Source organism: Eubalaena glacialis, chromosome 14 (assembly GCF_028564815.1).
Source record: "Eubalaena glacialis isolate mEubGla1 chromosome 14, mEubGla1.1.hap2.+ XY, whole genome shotgun sequence".
NCBI lineage: Eukaryota > Metazoa > Chordata > Mammalia > Artiodactyla > Balaenidae > Eubalaena > Eubalaena glacialis.
The window spans coordinates 30,592,672-30,607,190 of NC_083729.1; the positions used below are offsets into that span (position 1 = coordinate 30,592,672).

At 34.6% G+C, this 14,519-nt stretch overlaps 1 protein-coding gene across 3 annotated transcripts in view; it reads right to left on the reverse strand.

Moving 5' to 3' along the window:
• Positions 1 to 14,519, reverse strand: part of PRKD3 (protein kinase D3) — an 83,548-nt gene that overhangs the window by 8,248 nt on the left and 60,781 nt on the right. For all 3 annotated transcript variants that reach the window (XM_061168713.1, XM_061168711.1, XM_061168712.1), the window contains 7 exons: positions 12,653 to 12,730; positions 11,182 to 11,458; positions 8,263 to 8,315; positions 6,207 to 6,279; positions 5,048 to 5,154; positions 436 to 597; positions 101 to 199 (listed from right to left, as the gene is read on the reverse strand). In XM_061168713.1, the coding sequence (XP_061024696.1) occupies positions 101 to 199; positions 436 to 597; positions 5,048 to 5,154; positions 6,207 to 6,279; positions 8,263 to 8,315; positions 11,182 to 11,458; positions 12,653 to 12,730 (849 nt within the window). The remainder of the gene's footprint in view (positions 1 to 100; positions 200 to 435; positions 598 to 5,047; positions 5,155 to 6,206; positions 6,280 to 8,262; positions 8,316 to 11,181; positions 11,459 to 12,652; positions 12,731 to 14,519) is intronic.

A 14,519-nucleotide genomic window follows, 5' to 3' on the forward strand; every position in this document is an offset into this window, starting at 1 on the left:
CTGAACCTACAGCACTGCCTTTCATTACATGGGTACTTTATAATGTTGTCAGACAGATACTTAAAACCGTACTTAAAAAAGGTTTTGGAGAATATCTCACCTGAGGAAACGGCTCTGCTGATGCGAGTAGCACATTTTCTGGCTTTAAATCACAGTGCACAATATTCTTAAAATGTAGATTCCTTAATGCAACAAGTATCTGTTATTGAAGAAAACAGAATTTTTTTCTATTTCTGGAAAAATCACAGCTAAACACTAACTGGACCCCTTGAGTGGTATAATAATTTAAAAAGTCCACTACAGTTCATCAAGATTTAACTAAAAGTGTTATTTTGTTCTTCAAAGTTAACAATTCCCACAATATTACAATATGTAAAAGCACTACCATTTCTCGTAGTTTTTATTATTTTCTAGTTTCAAAAAAAGTTAAAATACCTGTGTGACCATGAATTTAGTTATTCGTTCTGGAAGTCGACTTTTCTCACTGGATAGAATCATTTCCAACATATCTCCATGCAGCTTTTCCATTACTACAAAAACTCGTTCTGGGGTTTCAAACATACATTCCAGGTTTACAATCCCAGGATGGTGCAAATTCTGAAGAGTTGCAGGATATTTATGTGACCAACTTGAGTAAAAGTTTTACTGTGCAAATATTAATATCTAACAATGTGCTGCAATTAATTGTATGGAATAATGGCACAGAAAGAAAAAAATAGCTTAGAAAAATAAATAAAAGCAAACAAAATAAAAAGGATCATAGATTTTGATTTTCCAAGTTCTGTATTGGAGAGTGGATGCACTGAAGGGAAAGAATGTCTTCCCAGTTTTTCCAATGTAAATGCCCTTGTCCATTACTACTTCTTTTCCTTCCTTCTCATCTTTTTAATCTTCTGATAGTACTCTAATTTTATGCTGTGCATGAATAGGCACCAACTGCCAATCAAAGTTTAGCCAATTACACAGAGCTTTGGTTCTTTGGGGCTGTTTGTGAGGGTCTTAGCTCAAACAGGTGGTTTTGTCTTTAAGGTATTTATCTAAGTCTTGATCTCATTGTATTATACCTTGATTTGGTCTTCCCTCTTTTAGGCTGAGCATCTCTTTACTACCATCACCCCTTTTTCTTAAGCACTACTAGGTTAACAGGGTTGGAGAAATACAAAGCTGAATGTGATACTGTATCTGCTAATAAAAAAACAATCTATCTTAATTAACTGATATTAAAAAAAGAAACAAAACTTCTTCAAAAGCAATTTGAGAAGTCAGCCATACACAAAAAACATTCAATGGTTATTTCTGGACATAAATTTAAATTCCTCTGTGTGGATTTTAATATATTCAGTAATCTGGTTTCATTCTTCTTATTCAATCTTAAATATGCTCTTAAATATTGGCTCAAGTGATTAAACTTTTTAATACTTATTAACAGAAATATACTTTTCTTATGCTTTTTTTCCTTACTATGGGTATCTAAGTATGCCAAGAGGGCAAACTTTTTTTTGGCCTATGTGAAGTTGGGCTCCATCTCTAAAATGTGTTTTGAATACACCATCATTTCTCAGTTCCCACTGTAATGCCTCCCGTTTAGCTCACATTACCTCTCTTCCAGACTACTGCAGTAGTTGCCACTGCACTCTATGCAGCACTGCTTATCCCATGGTACTGTATTACGTGTATATGTATCTTACTCTGTAGCCTAGTAAGTTCTCTGAGAGCAGAGACTGTGTCTTAGTCACTTTTAGCTCAACTTCTGAATCATGGTTGTTTTAAAAATGTTTAGAAAGTGAATATAGCAAGTGCAAGATAAATACTGTTTACTAATCAGCTTAAAACAAGTTAATGACATGGTGTTCCAGGTAGCAAAAGTGACACAGTCTTATAGTAGATACATGAAAGTGAAATACCCCACAGTGGTGGGGCATGATAATGGCAGTAAGCAGAAGATTCAGAACATCATAACTTTGACCGATTTAGAGTTGGAAGTGTGGTTGGCTGTCCCCTATGTTGTAGTTGACTACCTCTTAAGTTTCTTTTTTCCCGCCACCATCCTTGAAAACACATGCATGCACACACAAAAACAGAAGTATGCTGTAACATAAATTCTTTTAACAACTTCTTCTATTTGTTTAAATGTCCTATTTCCTCTAGAGTCTGTTTTGGTAAATTATACTTTCATAGAGAATCATTTTCTCCAGGTTTTCAAGTTTATCTAACAGAGTTGCACAAGATAGTATCTTAAGATTCCCTAAAATTTTTTCAGTATTTGTGATCGTCTCTCCAAAATGTTGTTATATCTTCTTATATTTTGATTCGGTTGGACACTTACTTTATTGTTATCCACTCCCCCCCGCCGCCCGATAATCAACTTTTGGATTTATTATACTAAATTTATTAATTTCCTTTTTTATCTCTGTTAATTCCTTCTGTTTTCCTCAGGTTGACTGTTCATCCTTCAACTTACTGAGTTAGACTCTTAATTCATTTATGTTCATTCTTTCTTGATTAAATATTTGAGGTTACCAAGATTTCTGTGAACAATAGTCCAAAAGCTCTGATATACAGTATTTCCACAATTATTTTCTAAATACTCCAATCTTGATTTTGCTCTCTGATTCAAGAATTAAGACTCAAAAAAAATTTTTTTTTCAGGTGGTGGGAGTTTTTGTTTTCTGATTTTATAATTTATTTCTAGCTTTAGTGCATTAAGACCAAAAAGTACTGTTTATTCTACTGTTTTTTTGAATTAATAGGGTACTTATTTGTTTTTAGGGTACAGTGTTCAACATAGACTGGTTAGATCTACCTTATACTGTTTAGGCCTCCTCTGTTCTTACTTAGCTTTGTCTATTTCATCTGTCATGGACTACTAATGTGCTTGTCTGTTCCTCCCTGTATGGTCTCTAGTTTTCCTTTATAGATGTTGTTGATGTCATTTGGTTTAGTGTGATTTGCACTCTTCCACTGTTAGAGTGCCCTACTTCAATTCACTTCATGTGTTTTCTCCTGAATTAAATCTTATTAGATCATGACTCCCTTGGCTTTCTTCTATTTGAGAGGAACTAGAGAGAGGCTGTCATGATTGTAGAGCTCAGAAAGAGCCAGCAAAACCAGTTCTTATTGTGGTGCCTCTTCCTACATTTGCCTGGTCCATTTCCACTGTTTTTGGAAAAACTTCCACCTATTTTGTAGGGCTGAACTCTTTTCTATTTTTGTTAAAGATAGAGTATGCTTTTCTGTTTATCATTTTTCTTGTAGCTTTTGGGTGATTTCCAAGAAGAGAAGGGGAAAATACTGAATTTACACTACAACGGTCAAACTAGAAATTTTGCTCTTAAGTTTCTGAGAACATTTTCCCATTTACATAGGGAGCCATGAGAGCACCTCACCTTTTCTCCCACTACTCTACTACCCTCTTCAGGCAATAGCAAAAGGACATTTGACATTACTATAGCCCTGTGAAATGAAAGTGAAAAATCCCACAGGCGACAATTATTTAATTCTGAAATAATTTCATTCTGAAAATAACCAGAGGGCTATAATAATAAAGTGTTTACATTGTATATTATCTGGAAATTCCTAAATTTAGTTATTAAGATTTGCAGTTGATAACATGTGGGAAAAAAGCTTCAGTATTTAGTACAGAGCTGTGTTTGTGATCAAAGTAACAAGGAGAACTTTTACGTGGAATCTAAAATATGACACAAATGAACATATCTACGAAATAGAAACAGACTCACAGAAATAGAGAACAGACTTGTGGTTGCCAAGGTGGAGGGTGGGTGGGGGAAGGATGGATTGGGAGCTTGGGGTTAGCAGATGCAAACTAATATATATATGATGGATAAAAAACAAGGTCCTACTGTATAGCACAGGGAACTATACTCAATATCCTGTGATAAACCATAATGGAAAAGAATATGAAGAATATATATATGTATAACTGAGTCACTTTGCTGTAGAGCAGAAATTAACACAACATTGTAAATCAACTATATACTTCAATAAAAATTTTTAAAAATGACAAGGAAAAATCAATCCTTATGAATAAATTCTTAATATTTATTTTTTTGCATATTGATTGGATATTGAGAAAGAGTCCAAAATTAGATATGAAAAAAGATCTCTAACAGTATATTCAAACTCTAATGCAGAATCTGAATGCTGCTAATATTCTATTTTAAAGGTAGCTTTATAGGAGGAGGCAGCCTTGAAGTGACCACAGGTAGCTTGTAGACCACAATCTTTTGATTATCACTCCTCTGAAAAAAAGTGAGGCAAATGTTACTAACAGTGACCAATAATGTAATAAATGTAAAATTAATTACATGTTTATAAGTTTCTTACCTTCTTCTCCAAAGAAGCACAAGTTCAATAGGCTGTGTCTTCTTGAACTTCACCCACAAGCAAATGGGGCTCTGACAGCATTAACTATTATATCACCATGATTTCTTAAATACTATGCAAAAGCTACACAATGAATTAATAAATATTTGCATATTATAAATTAATTATATGATATTCAGAAAAATAAAGCTAAATTTTACTCTTCTAGATGATGTCCAAAAGAGAGAAAAATGCTAAATAAAAACACACAGTAATTTATTTTATGGGATTTAAGTCATTGCCAATGTATCTTTAAAAATATACCTTAATGGACTAAACTATTATAATGAAATGTGGTGGTAGAAGTATCAAAGTATTTTGTGCTCGTGCATTGATGAATTAAGAATGAAATTTGAGGTTTTTTGTTTAAGATTTTCCTTAGGAAAATGTGTTCTAAACAAACTACTATCATAATGGCAGTCCTTGTAACTCCTAGATTATTGTAACCTAATTTTGCCTTTTTTAAAAAAAAACTTAGGGAGTTAATTCAGATGCTCACCAGCCTCTCACTGAGCCAAAAGGTCATAAAATGAGAACAAAGAAAAATGAGAACAAAGAAAACAAAAACCAAAATCTTATCAGCACACTAAATAGACTTGGATTTAAAAACTCATAAATCAAAAATTAAAACCAATACAAAGCAACTTTTGGGGTTTTTTTTTACCTGTAAAATAGCCACTTCATTACGGAGCTGACTCTCCTGTTTTGTGGGGAATCTCATCTTATCAATTACTTTAATAGCCACATCCCTTCCAGTCTTTCTGTGTTTTCCTATTTTTAAAAAAAGTACAGAAAAGAAAGAAGACACAAATTGACATCCCACATACAATACAAAAGCTTTATCAGGAAGTTATCCACAAACTGAAATTGATATGTATGTATTTGTGTATTTCTTTTTTTCAGCTCATTTTGTTCTTTCTCCATCACTAACCTTTAATTTTAAGAAATAAATTATATTTTCCCTTATAGTAATTGCCCCTAATAAAGGCTGTTTCGTTATTTGAAACAGCAGGAAATTTGAATGAACTTGTTTGCTGAAAAATAATCCACTTTATTAAAGAAATGATAGTTAACTATGTGACTTAGTCTTTAGAAATTCTGTCAAGATAGAAACATTGTACCAATTAACTAATTTTATTCTAGGTTCACTGGATCAGCACAGAGTGACTTAACTATACAGTCTTCAGGCAGAAAGGCCAACTAGTCTCAGTAAGGAATGAAAGGGTTTAACATTACTTTCCTTTTATACCTTGTATCATAGCTTATAAAGTACATTTACATATATTAGGTTTAATGAATATTAAAAATCCTGTGAACTATGCAGGTCAGGTTTTATTAGCTCCATTAAACTGATGAAGATACTGAGGCACAGCGAGGTTAAATGACTTTGCCAATGGAAGTCACAGAGCTGGATAAGATTCCATGTCTTCAGACCTGATACCATTCATGCCAATAGTAGACAAATGGTGCCATTTGTGTGGGAAAACCAGTGGGGCATATACTTCAATAAACAAACTTTCATAGTCCAACATAAACTTCAAACCATTTATTTTTCCCAAACATCTTTATGTGTAAGCTACAAGAAAAGATAAAGACTATTGTGAATTTTCTTATTCTTTGTTACTTTTTAAAGTTCTTAGTTTAAATTAAGGAATTAATACTCAGTTATAGTGAAAAGGGCTTAGCTAAATGTATGTAGGTTAACCTTTGAGAAAAACACCACTTGACGAAACTGTGACAAGATGTTAACAGCTGGCAGATGTTTTTAAATTTCATAATTTTTCTATGTTATCTACAATATGCAAAAGGCTGTAGTTGCTTACCTCCATAGACGATACCAAATTGGCCTGAACCAAGCACCTCATCTGCAAAGATCTGGTAAACGGTACTGATGTCCTATTTAGGAAAGAGTAAGCAGTGTTATTACCTCTATGAAATAATGTCAACAACTCTGACTCTTTTCATTCAAATACTTAAATACATTTTAGTTTTTATGATTGACGGAACTAATTTTCACAAAATATTTTATGAAATATAGGCTTTCTATGTCCTAAAAAAGCCCAGCTTTAATACTATGACTCTTAATGCACAACTATAATGTATTCTGTAAGAAGACCATTGGGAAAAAATGCTTTGAATTAAAAAATATATTTATTAAGTAGTGATCTATGAAAAGTAAATTAACATAAAAAATTAAGAACAAAGCTTTACCTACTTTACCATTAAAGAGATTTGCTATCTTTGATTTGAAAGAAAAACTCAAAGGTTCATATTATTGAGATCAGACTAATTTTTAAAGACTGATGAAAAGAGTATGTGTAGCTCAAATCCACTCCTCCATCTCCTCCCCTCCCTTTCGTCTTCCTTTTTCCTCACTAGTGGTTGTCGCTGTCAGAGAGCTCCTGGAAGGCGCTCGGCAACCCTCCCCACAGATCTTCAGTCAAGGTCTGTCTTTTGTTTGGGTATGTGCTACAGTCTCCATGAAGCCAGGGACTACACCTGTCTCGTTCGGTGTTACATTCCCAGACAGTGCGGGTCTCACTGCAGTCACGTGACTGGATAAACCAAGTCTCCCAGGCCTCATTTCCTCATTGGTAAAGTGGATATAATAACATCTATCTCACTGGATTTTTAAGTGAATTAAAAGAGGATATATACAAAGTGTCAAGTCCAGTGCCTGGCATATAAAAATCAGTAATTCCACGAATCCTAATTTCTGTTTAAATTAGGTAATCGTAAGTAAGCTGAATTCCCTGGGACTGGTCTTCTTATCTGTAAAAATGAAATAAGAAAACATCTTTCTCTCCCCAGTAATCTGGTACCTATTCTACCTACCACTAGGACAAGAGACACACAGATTAAATCTCACTGAAACCCTCTATCTCCCATAGCACTACTGGATATCAGTCTTCACTGCAATCTTAGAAAATCCAACAACATTTACATGTTATAGAACAATAGCAGCTGGATGCCCCAGTTAAAGAATAAGAGATTTTATCAGAGAAATTTATATATAGCTAATGAACAATTTTCTGACTTCTTTTTCTAGACTTTTTTCTTTCTAATCCAGGGGTTGGCAAACTATGGCTTGTGGGCCAAATCCAGCCTGCTGCCTCTTTTTGTACAGCCCCCGAACTAAGAACAGAGTTTTAATTTTTAAATGGTTGAAAGAAATCAAAATAATAATGTCTTGTGAAACATGAAATTATATGAAATTCAAATATATGTGACCATAAATAAAGTTTTACTGGAAAACAGCCATGCTTATTCCTTTAAGTATTGCCTGTGGCTTTCTCACGACAACGGCCAAGTTGAGTTCGTAACTGTATATGGTCCGCAAAGCCTAAAGTATTTACTTCTATCCCTTTATAGAAAGTATGCTGATCCCTACTGTAATCCCCAACATGTACCTACATACACCAGCTGAAATGAATCTTGACTCTTCCTTAAAATCCTGCATTTCCTTCTTCTCTGTACTTGCATGAAATGTTCCCCCATCCATATCCTCTCAGCACTTGTGTCAAAACTCTTTTCCATCCTTTTAGGCATATTTCAAGTTGTACTTCCTTTGGGAAGCTTTCCCTGCTCTGACCCAGAAAGAAGTAGCCTCTCCCTTCTCTTTGAACTAGTCTATCACTTTGTGATATTCTAATGTCACTTACAAAAAGTTAACTTTATTTTCATAATTTAAAAGGAAACCTCAGTTTCCTTCATAAAGCAGAACTCCTCAGGGAAGTTATCACCCACACAGTCTAGCCTAGTGTCTTTAGGCAAACTGCGCAACACTTTGGGCTATAAACTTATTTTTCTAATAAGATTTTCACATTTTATTTTCCTTTATCACCCAATTTGCATATTTTAGCTGTAATGTTTACTTACCACATTCTCCTGGATCTGACAATTTGATACAGAGATACTGGTAGACAAATCTTCTGTAAAATATAAGAATGATGTATGGAAAAAAAAAACTGTTAGTCCATAACTTAGTAATATTAATAGTTACTGACATGTGAATGCTCACAATATATTAAATTTTAAAAACTAGCTAACATACACTTAATATAATTACATTCATTAAAACAAAATTTATCCATATACAATACTAATCCATCAACAGGAAACTGGTTAAATAAAATATGATACGTCCATACAAAAGAATACTATCTAAACATTTAAGGATGTAGGGCTATAGGAACTGAGTCAGAAAGCTATTTATGACATTATTAAGTTAAAAAGGTAAGTTGCAGTGTAGTGGCATTTGAATCGAAAACAAACAAAATATGATTACTTCTGGTGAGTGAGAGAGGTGGGGTTGAGGAACAAAGATTTAATCTTTATACACTTTTAGACTGCTTGCATTTAAAAAAATGCATAAAAAGTATGCATTACTGTCATAATAAAAAATAAATTATATATATCTAATACTGACATTGAAATATATATGATATATATTAAATAGTTGATGAAACCAAGTTGTAAAAAGATCACACATCTTTTACGACAAAAATGTATAATACATTTTTGTGTGAAAATAAAATTATAACAATGTAGTATAGACTCCCCTCCCCACAAGCCATCCCCAAATCAAGACATATACACCAAACTATTAATAATGGTTTTCTGAGGGGGGAGGTATATGATTGGGAATAGGGGGATGTGTCACATGTGTATAGGGAGGAATTTCTCATTTTATATTACATATTTCTATAAAGTTTAAATGTCTGTATTACTTTGGTAAACAAAGGAAGAAACTGACAAGAAAAAGGAAAAAGGGAAATTTGGAAAGTAAGCAAGAGACTAGTTGTCAAAAATCTAGAATCTCAGTGACAACTCAAAGATATGAAATTTCCTTCATAATCCCAAATATAAAAATGTAAAACTTCAATAAGAAGGAAATATAAGCAACTATACATCAAAAATAAGTAAGATGACTGTGGAAAAACTCCATTTTAAAATATTAGGCCAATTTTAAAATATTTTTAAAAATCCAAAAATTAAATATTAATGAAACAGACATAAAAGGCACAGCATCAACTAAATTAATGAGCCTAAAACTCTGCTTTTCAGTAGTTCCAGTTTCCTAGTTTAAGTCAATATTTTATTTTCTTCCAAAGGCCTCCACTGTCTAACTTCACCCAGTTTTAATTTCTGTTGCTTCCCAGGAGAACTCTGCTCCAGATACGTTGTTACAAGGACAGCAGCAGCAGCAACACAGTAATAGTTTCACTAATGGGTCACGAATGGTGCTAAGTGCATCATATGCATTTATTATCATTTCCCTTTTAGATTAGAGAACAGAAGAGGCCAAGATCATGAAGCTAGTAAAGCAGCAGAACTGGGCTTTCATTCTCCAGAGTTCTCACTCTTGGCCCTTCTGCAACCTGTTTTTAGGGACTCTTAACCCTAGGGAAGAGGTCCATGGATGGGCTTGAGAAGGTCCCTAAATCCAATTACATATAAAATTTGTGTGTTATGTGCCCGCATTATTTTCTGGGGGGAAAGGTCCATGGTTTTAATATCAGACAGTTCTGTCTAAAATCCCCTCAAATTTAAGAAGCACTGTGAATATCCGTTTATTCACCCTTTAGGAATCAATATTCAACACCAAACATTTTCATGGTCATTACTCTCATCCCTTTGATCACACCTGTCTCCTCAGCACCAGTGACACTTCCCCTCCACCCCTCCCAGGTTAGCTCTGCCTATCCTAACCTACTTGAGATCCAAGGTCAAGGTTCAAATCAGGCTCCACTACCATGAAGTCTCTGCTTACTCTTCCTATCCATATCTGAGTTCCTCGAGAAATGCACTACTCATTTTTGCACTCTACTGCTTTATGCTACCATCTAACACTTATATACGTTATGTCCTATTTCCCTTAGTAGCTCTTAAATTTTCTGTGTTTCTTTCGTATTCTAGCTCAGGGCCTAGCATAATGCCGAGAACAGGTGTACCAAGTAGCATAGCTGAACTGAAATAAAGAACATTTAGAAACTGGTTGAGGGAACTCCCTGGAGGTCCAGTGGTTAAGACTCAGCGCTTTCACTGCCGGGGCCTGGGTTCAATCCCTGGTCGGGGAACTAAGATCCCGCAAGCTGTGCAGCGCGGCCAAAAAAGAAGAAAAAAAGAAAATGGTTGATACCTCTTTCAATTTAAATATTATTTGTCTAATGAATGAATGATGTTTCCCCATAAACGAAATAATGCCAAGGGAGGGGAAAGTGACATTTTACTATGGCTTTCTGATTAAGTGTTCACTTGAACCTTTATCAAATTTAGGTTTTACTTTATAAATTTTGTTGGTGCAAAGGACATGTGTTTCAATATTTTTTTAATGTTTCTGAATGTTTTAATTCAGTTAAAAGAAATACAGCATTTCTGACTTCACAGATTTCCTGAGTATGTGAACTATAACACTTTATAGCCTGAAAATCCCACCATGAAGCAAAATACTAATACTAGTAGTTTACTCAACACCTTATGGTTCTCTTTCATTTAATGCTGACAACCCTATAAAGTAGGTACTATTACAGAGAAGGAAAGTACTTGCTAAGATCACATAACAGGTTGGCAGAACCAGAATTTAAATGTAGTGACACTGACTCTGGAGCCTAGCTCTGGGGATTGTATACATATACTATAACCAACATAATTTTATAAAGGAATTAACTAATGGTATTGGTTACTAAAAATGAAACTTAAAATGAGCATTAAAAATAAATACAGAAACACAACTACACCCACAAAATGCTTATGAACCAAAGGGGGAAAAAAGCCATCAACAAGCTTATTGCTTACTGTGATCTTTCCCTTGCCCTGGAGAAGTACAAACACTTGCTTGAGGGGTAACAGGCATGAGAGCTTGGCGAATTGCTTTTTCCCAGCTCTGTGCTACGTCAAGTCCCACTCCAGTGGCAGCAAGAACTGGATTGTGAGAGCTGTCCCCACTGTTCTCGCCAACAAAGTATACCATAGTATCAGTGATGATTTCAAAACAGTGTGGGTTGCTGCCTTGTGAAATGTTCGTGAAATCTTGTGGGGAAGATATACGAAGAATCTCTGAAAGTGGAATTTCCTAAAGCAAAAATTAAGCATTATGAAATATGAATACATCTTTTTAAAATTTTCAAATACACTAAACAATCAAAGATAAGCGTTTCTAATGAATACCATTAAGACAAATACAAGTACGTGACACATGGAACATACAGTCAAGTCTTAATGATGGTATCTGCTTTGAATGATCTGCATGTCCATCAATGCCAGAAGCAGAGCATGGGGTATAATAATCAAGCTAGTGATTCAGGCCTGTAGCAGATCATTAGAATGAAAGGAAGGAAAGGATTTAGGAGGGCAATTGCCACTACACCCAACACTTGTCATTTCCCAGTTTTCACTGAATCAACTCAACAGCTACTACCCTACTGGCTGCTATCTGCAAGATACAGCCCCAAAGGAGTACGAAACAGAAATAACAGCAGCAAAAGAAGAATGTCAGTGTTAAGTTGTTCAAGCACTCCATTCTGGTGCTGTCCATAACTGTAACTGTAATGTTTAGTCCCCTTCCTAAAGCAAAAAACTTATTTAAAAAAACCCAACCAGCTTAAAGCAATTCATTAGTTTCTATACTTTTTCTTACTGACACAACTGCTACACTGACAATTTTGTTTGGTGTCAGCCTGTGACACGGCAAAATGTGGAGCAAGCCAAGCAAAGAGAACTACACAAAGGAAAAGAAGAGCCAAAAGAAGCATCTAAAAACTGGGGTCTAAGGTAAAATGGAAGATGGGAGAAATGCCGAATACCACGTTTGCCTCTTCTGGACCGGCAACGATCATGGGACTTTCTTAACAGTCTAATCTAAATCATAGTACAGTCGTCCCTCAGTATGCAAGTGAGATTGGTGCCAGGACTCCCCGTGGATAACAAAATCCACAGATGCTCAAGTCCATTGTATAAAATGGTTAGGCATCCACAGATATGGAGGACCATTTGGTACCCAGAAGAAAAGCAGCAGCAACCTGACAGGACAAAAACAAACACGCAACAAAAAACAACCTTTGGTAGCAGGGCTGTTATGGGGGGTGAAATGGAGGGGTAGAGGACAGTTGCTTCAACAAGGAACTTAACAGTGACTTCTATAAACTATATTAGGCACAGTTGTAATAGGTATAATCCAATATAACAATTAATAAATATTATTTGGATATATTTGGAAAACATACAGTATTTTAATGTACATATTTTTTTAAAGATGTGAAATCTTTACCTTATAATACTTTGATCCCGATTCGTTTTGAAACAATGTTAGACATTTGCTGTCCAGTCTCCAATAATGCCTCTTTCTCTATAAAGAGCATAAAACTGTGAGGTTCAAAAGTAATGATTCCTCCAAAGTGCCTGAACTTTCCTTTCCCTTTCATTTCTATCCATAAGTTTGTACTTTTGAATAGGTTTAAAATTCGTGAGGTTCAAAATTCGGAAAATTAAAAGGATATATAGTGAAAAGTATACTTCCATCATCACTCCTATCTCACTCCCACCCTTACTCCAGGCAAGAAATGTTATTAGGTTTTGGGGATTCCTTTGCAAGAATCTTATGCGTGCACACACAAATACATATGTATTGCACACACACAGATATGTAATTTACCTATAGGCTAAATTTCTAAAGGTTGGCTTACTGGGTCAAAAGATACATGCACGTGTCATTTTACTTGTCAATGTTAAATTATCCGGCACAAGATTTGATCGAATTTACAGTCTCGTCAGCAACATGCCTAACTTGCTCAAACCTTCACTAATGCAGCATGTTACTAGACCTTTTGATCTTTTGCTACACTGATAAATAAAAATTGGTATTTTGGTAAAATTTTAAATTGTATTTTTTATTAAAAACGAGATCAAGATCTTAAATTTAAAAGTCATTTGTATTTCCTTGTCTGTGAATGTTCATATTCATTGCCCATCTTTCTATTGTATTCTGGTCTTTTTTTTTTACTTGTTTAGAATATGGGTTGAAAATACTTTTTCCAGTTTGTCATTTGTCTTTGCTTTTGTTCTTTGCCATGCAGAATTTTTTTTTTTTACGTGTGTCTTTAAATCATTTTTTTAAATTAATACTTTACTTTTTTGGAGCAGTTTAAGGTTCACAGAAAATTAAGGGGAAGATACAGAGATTTCACATATACTCCCTGTCCCCACGCATGTGTAACCCTCCCCATCATGAACACCCCTCATCAGAGTGGCACATTTGTTACAACTGATAAACCTACACTGACACATCATAATCACAAAAGTCCACAGTTTATATTATGGTTCACTCTTGGTGGTGTACATTCTATGGGTTTGGACAAATGCATAATGACATGTATCTATCATCATGGTATCATATAGAGTATTCTCACTGCCCTAAAAATTCTGTGTCCTGCCTATTCATACCTACAAGTCTCCACCCCTAACTGTGATCTTTTTACCGCCTCCATAGTTTTGCCTTTTCTAGAATGAATATCATATGGTTGGAATCATACAGTATGTAATCTTTTTACATTGGCTTCTTTCACTTAGTAATATACATTTAAGATTCCTCCATGTCTTTTCATGGCTTGATAGCTCATTGCTTTTTCGTGCTGAATAATATTCCATTGTCTGGATGTACCACAGTTTATTTATCCACTTACCTACTGAAGGACATTTATTACTTCCAGGTTTTCGGCAATTATTAATAAAGCTACTACAAATATCCATTTGCAGGTTTCTGTATGAACATAAGTTTTTATCTCCTTTGGGTAAACAGCAAAGAGTACAACATATGCATCACATGGTAAAAGCATTTTAGTTTTGTAAGAAACTGCCAAACTGTCTTCAAAAGTTGGCAATACCATTTTGTGTTCCTACTAGCAGTCAAAGAAAGTTCCCGTTGCTCTAATCTTGCCAGAATTTAGTGTTCTCAGTGTTTAGGTTTTTGGCTATTCTAACAGGTGTGTAGTATGTCACTGTCTTAATTTGCATTTAAATTGCCTGATGACATATGATGTGGTGCATCTTTTCATATTCTTATTTGCCATATAAGCATCTTCTTTGGTGAGGTACATGTTAAGGTCTTCGGCACACTTTTTAATCAGGTTGTTTTCTTA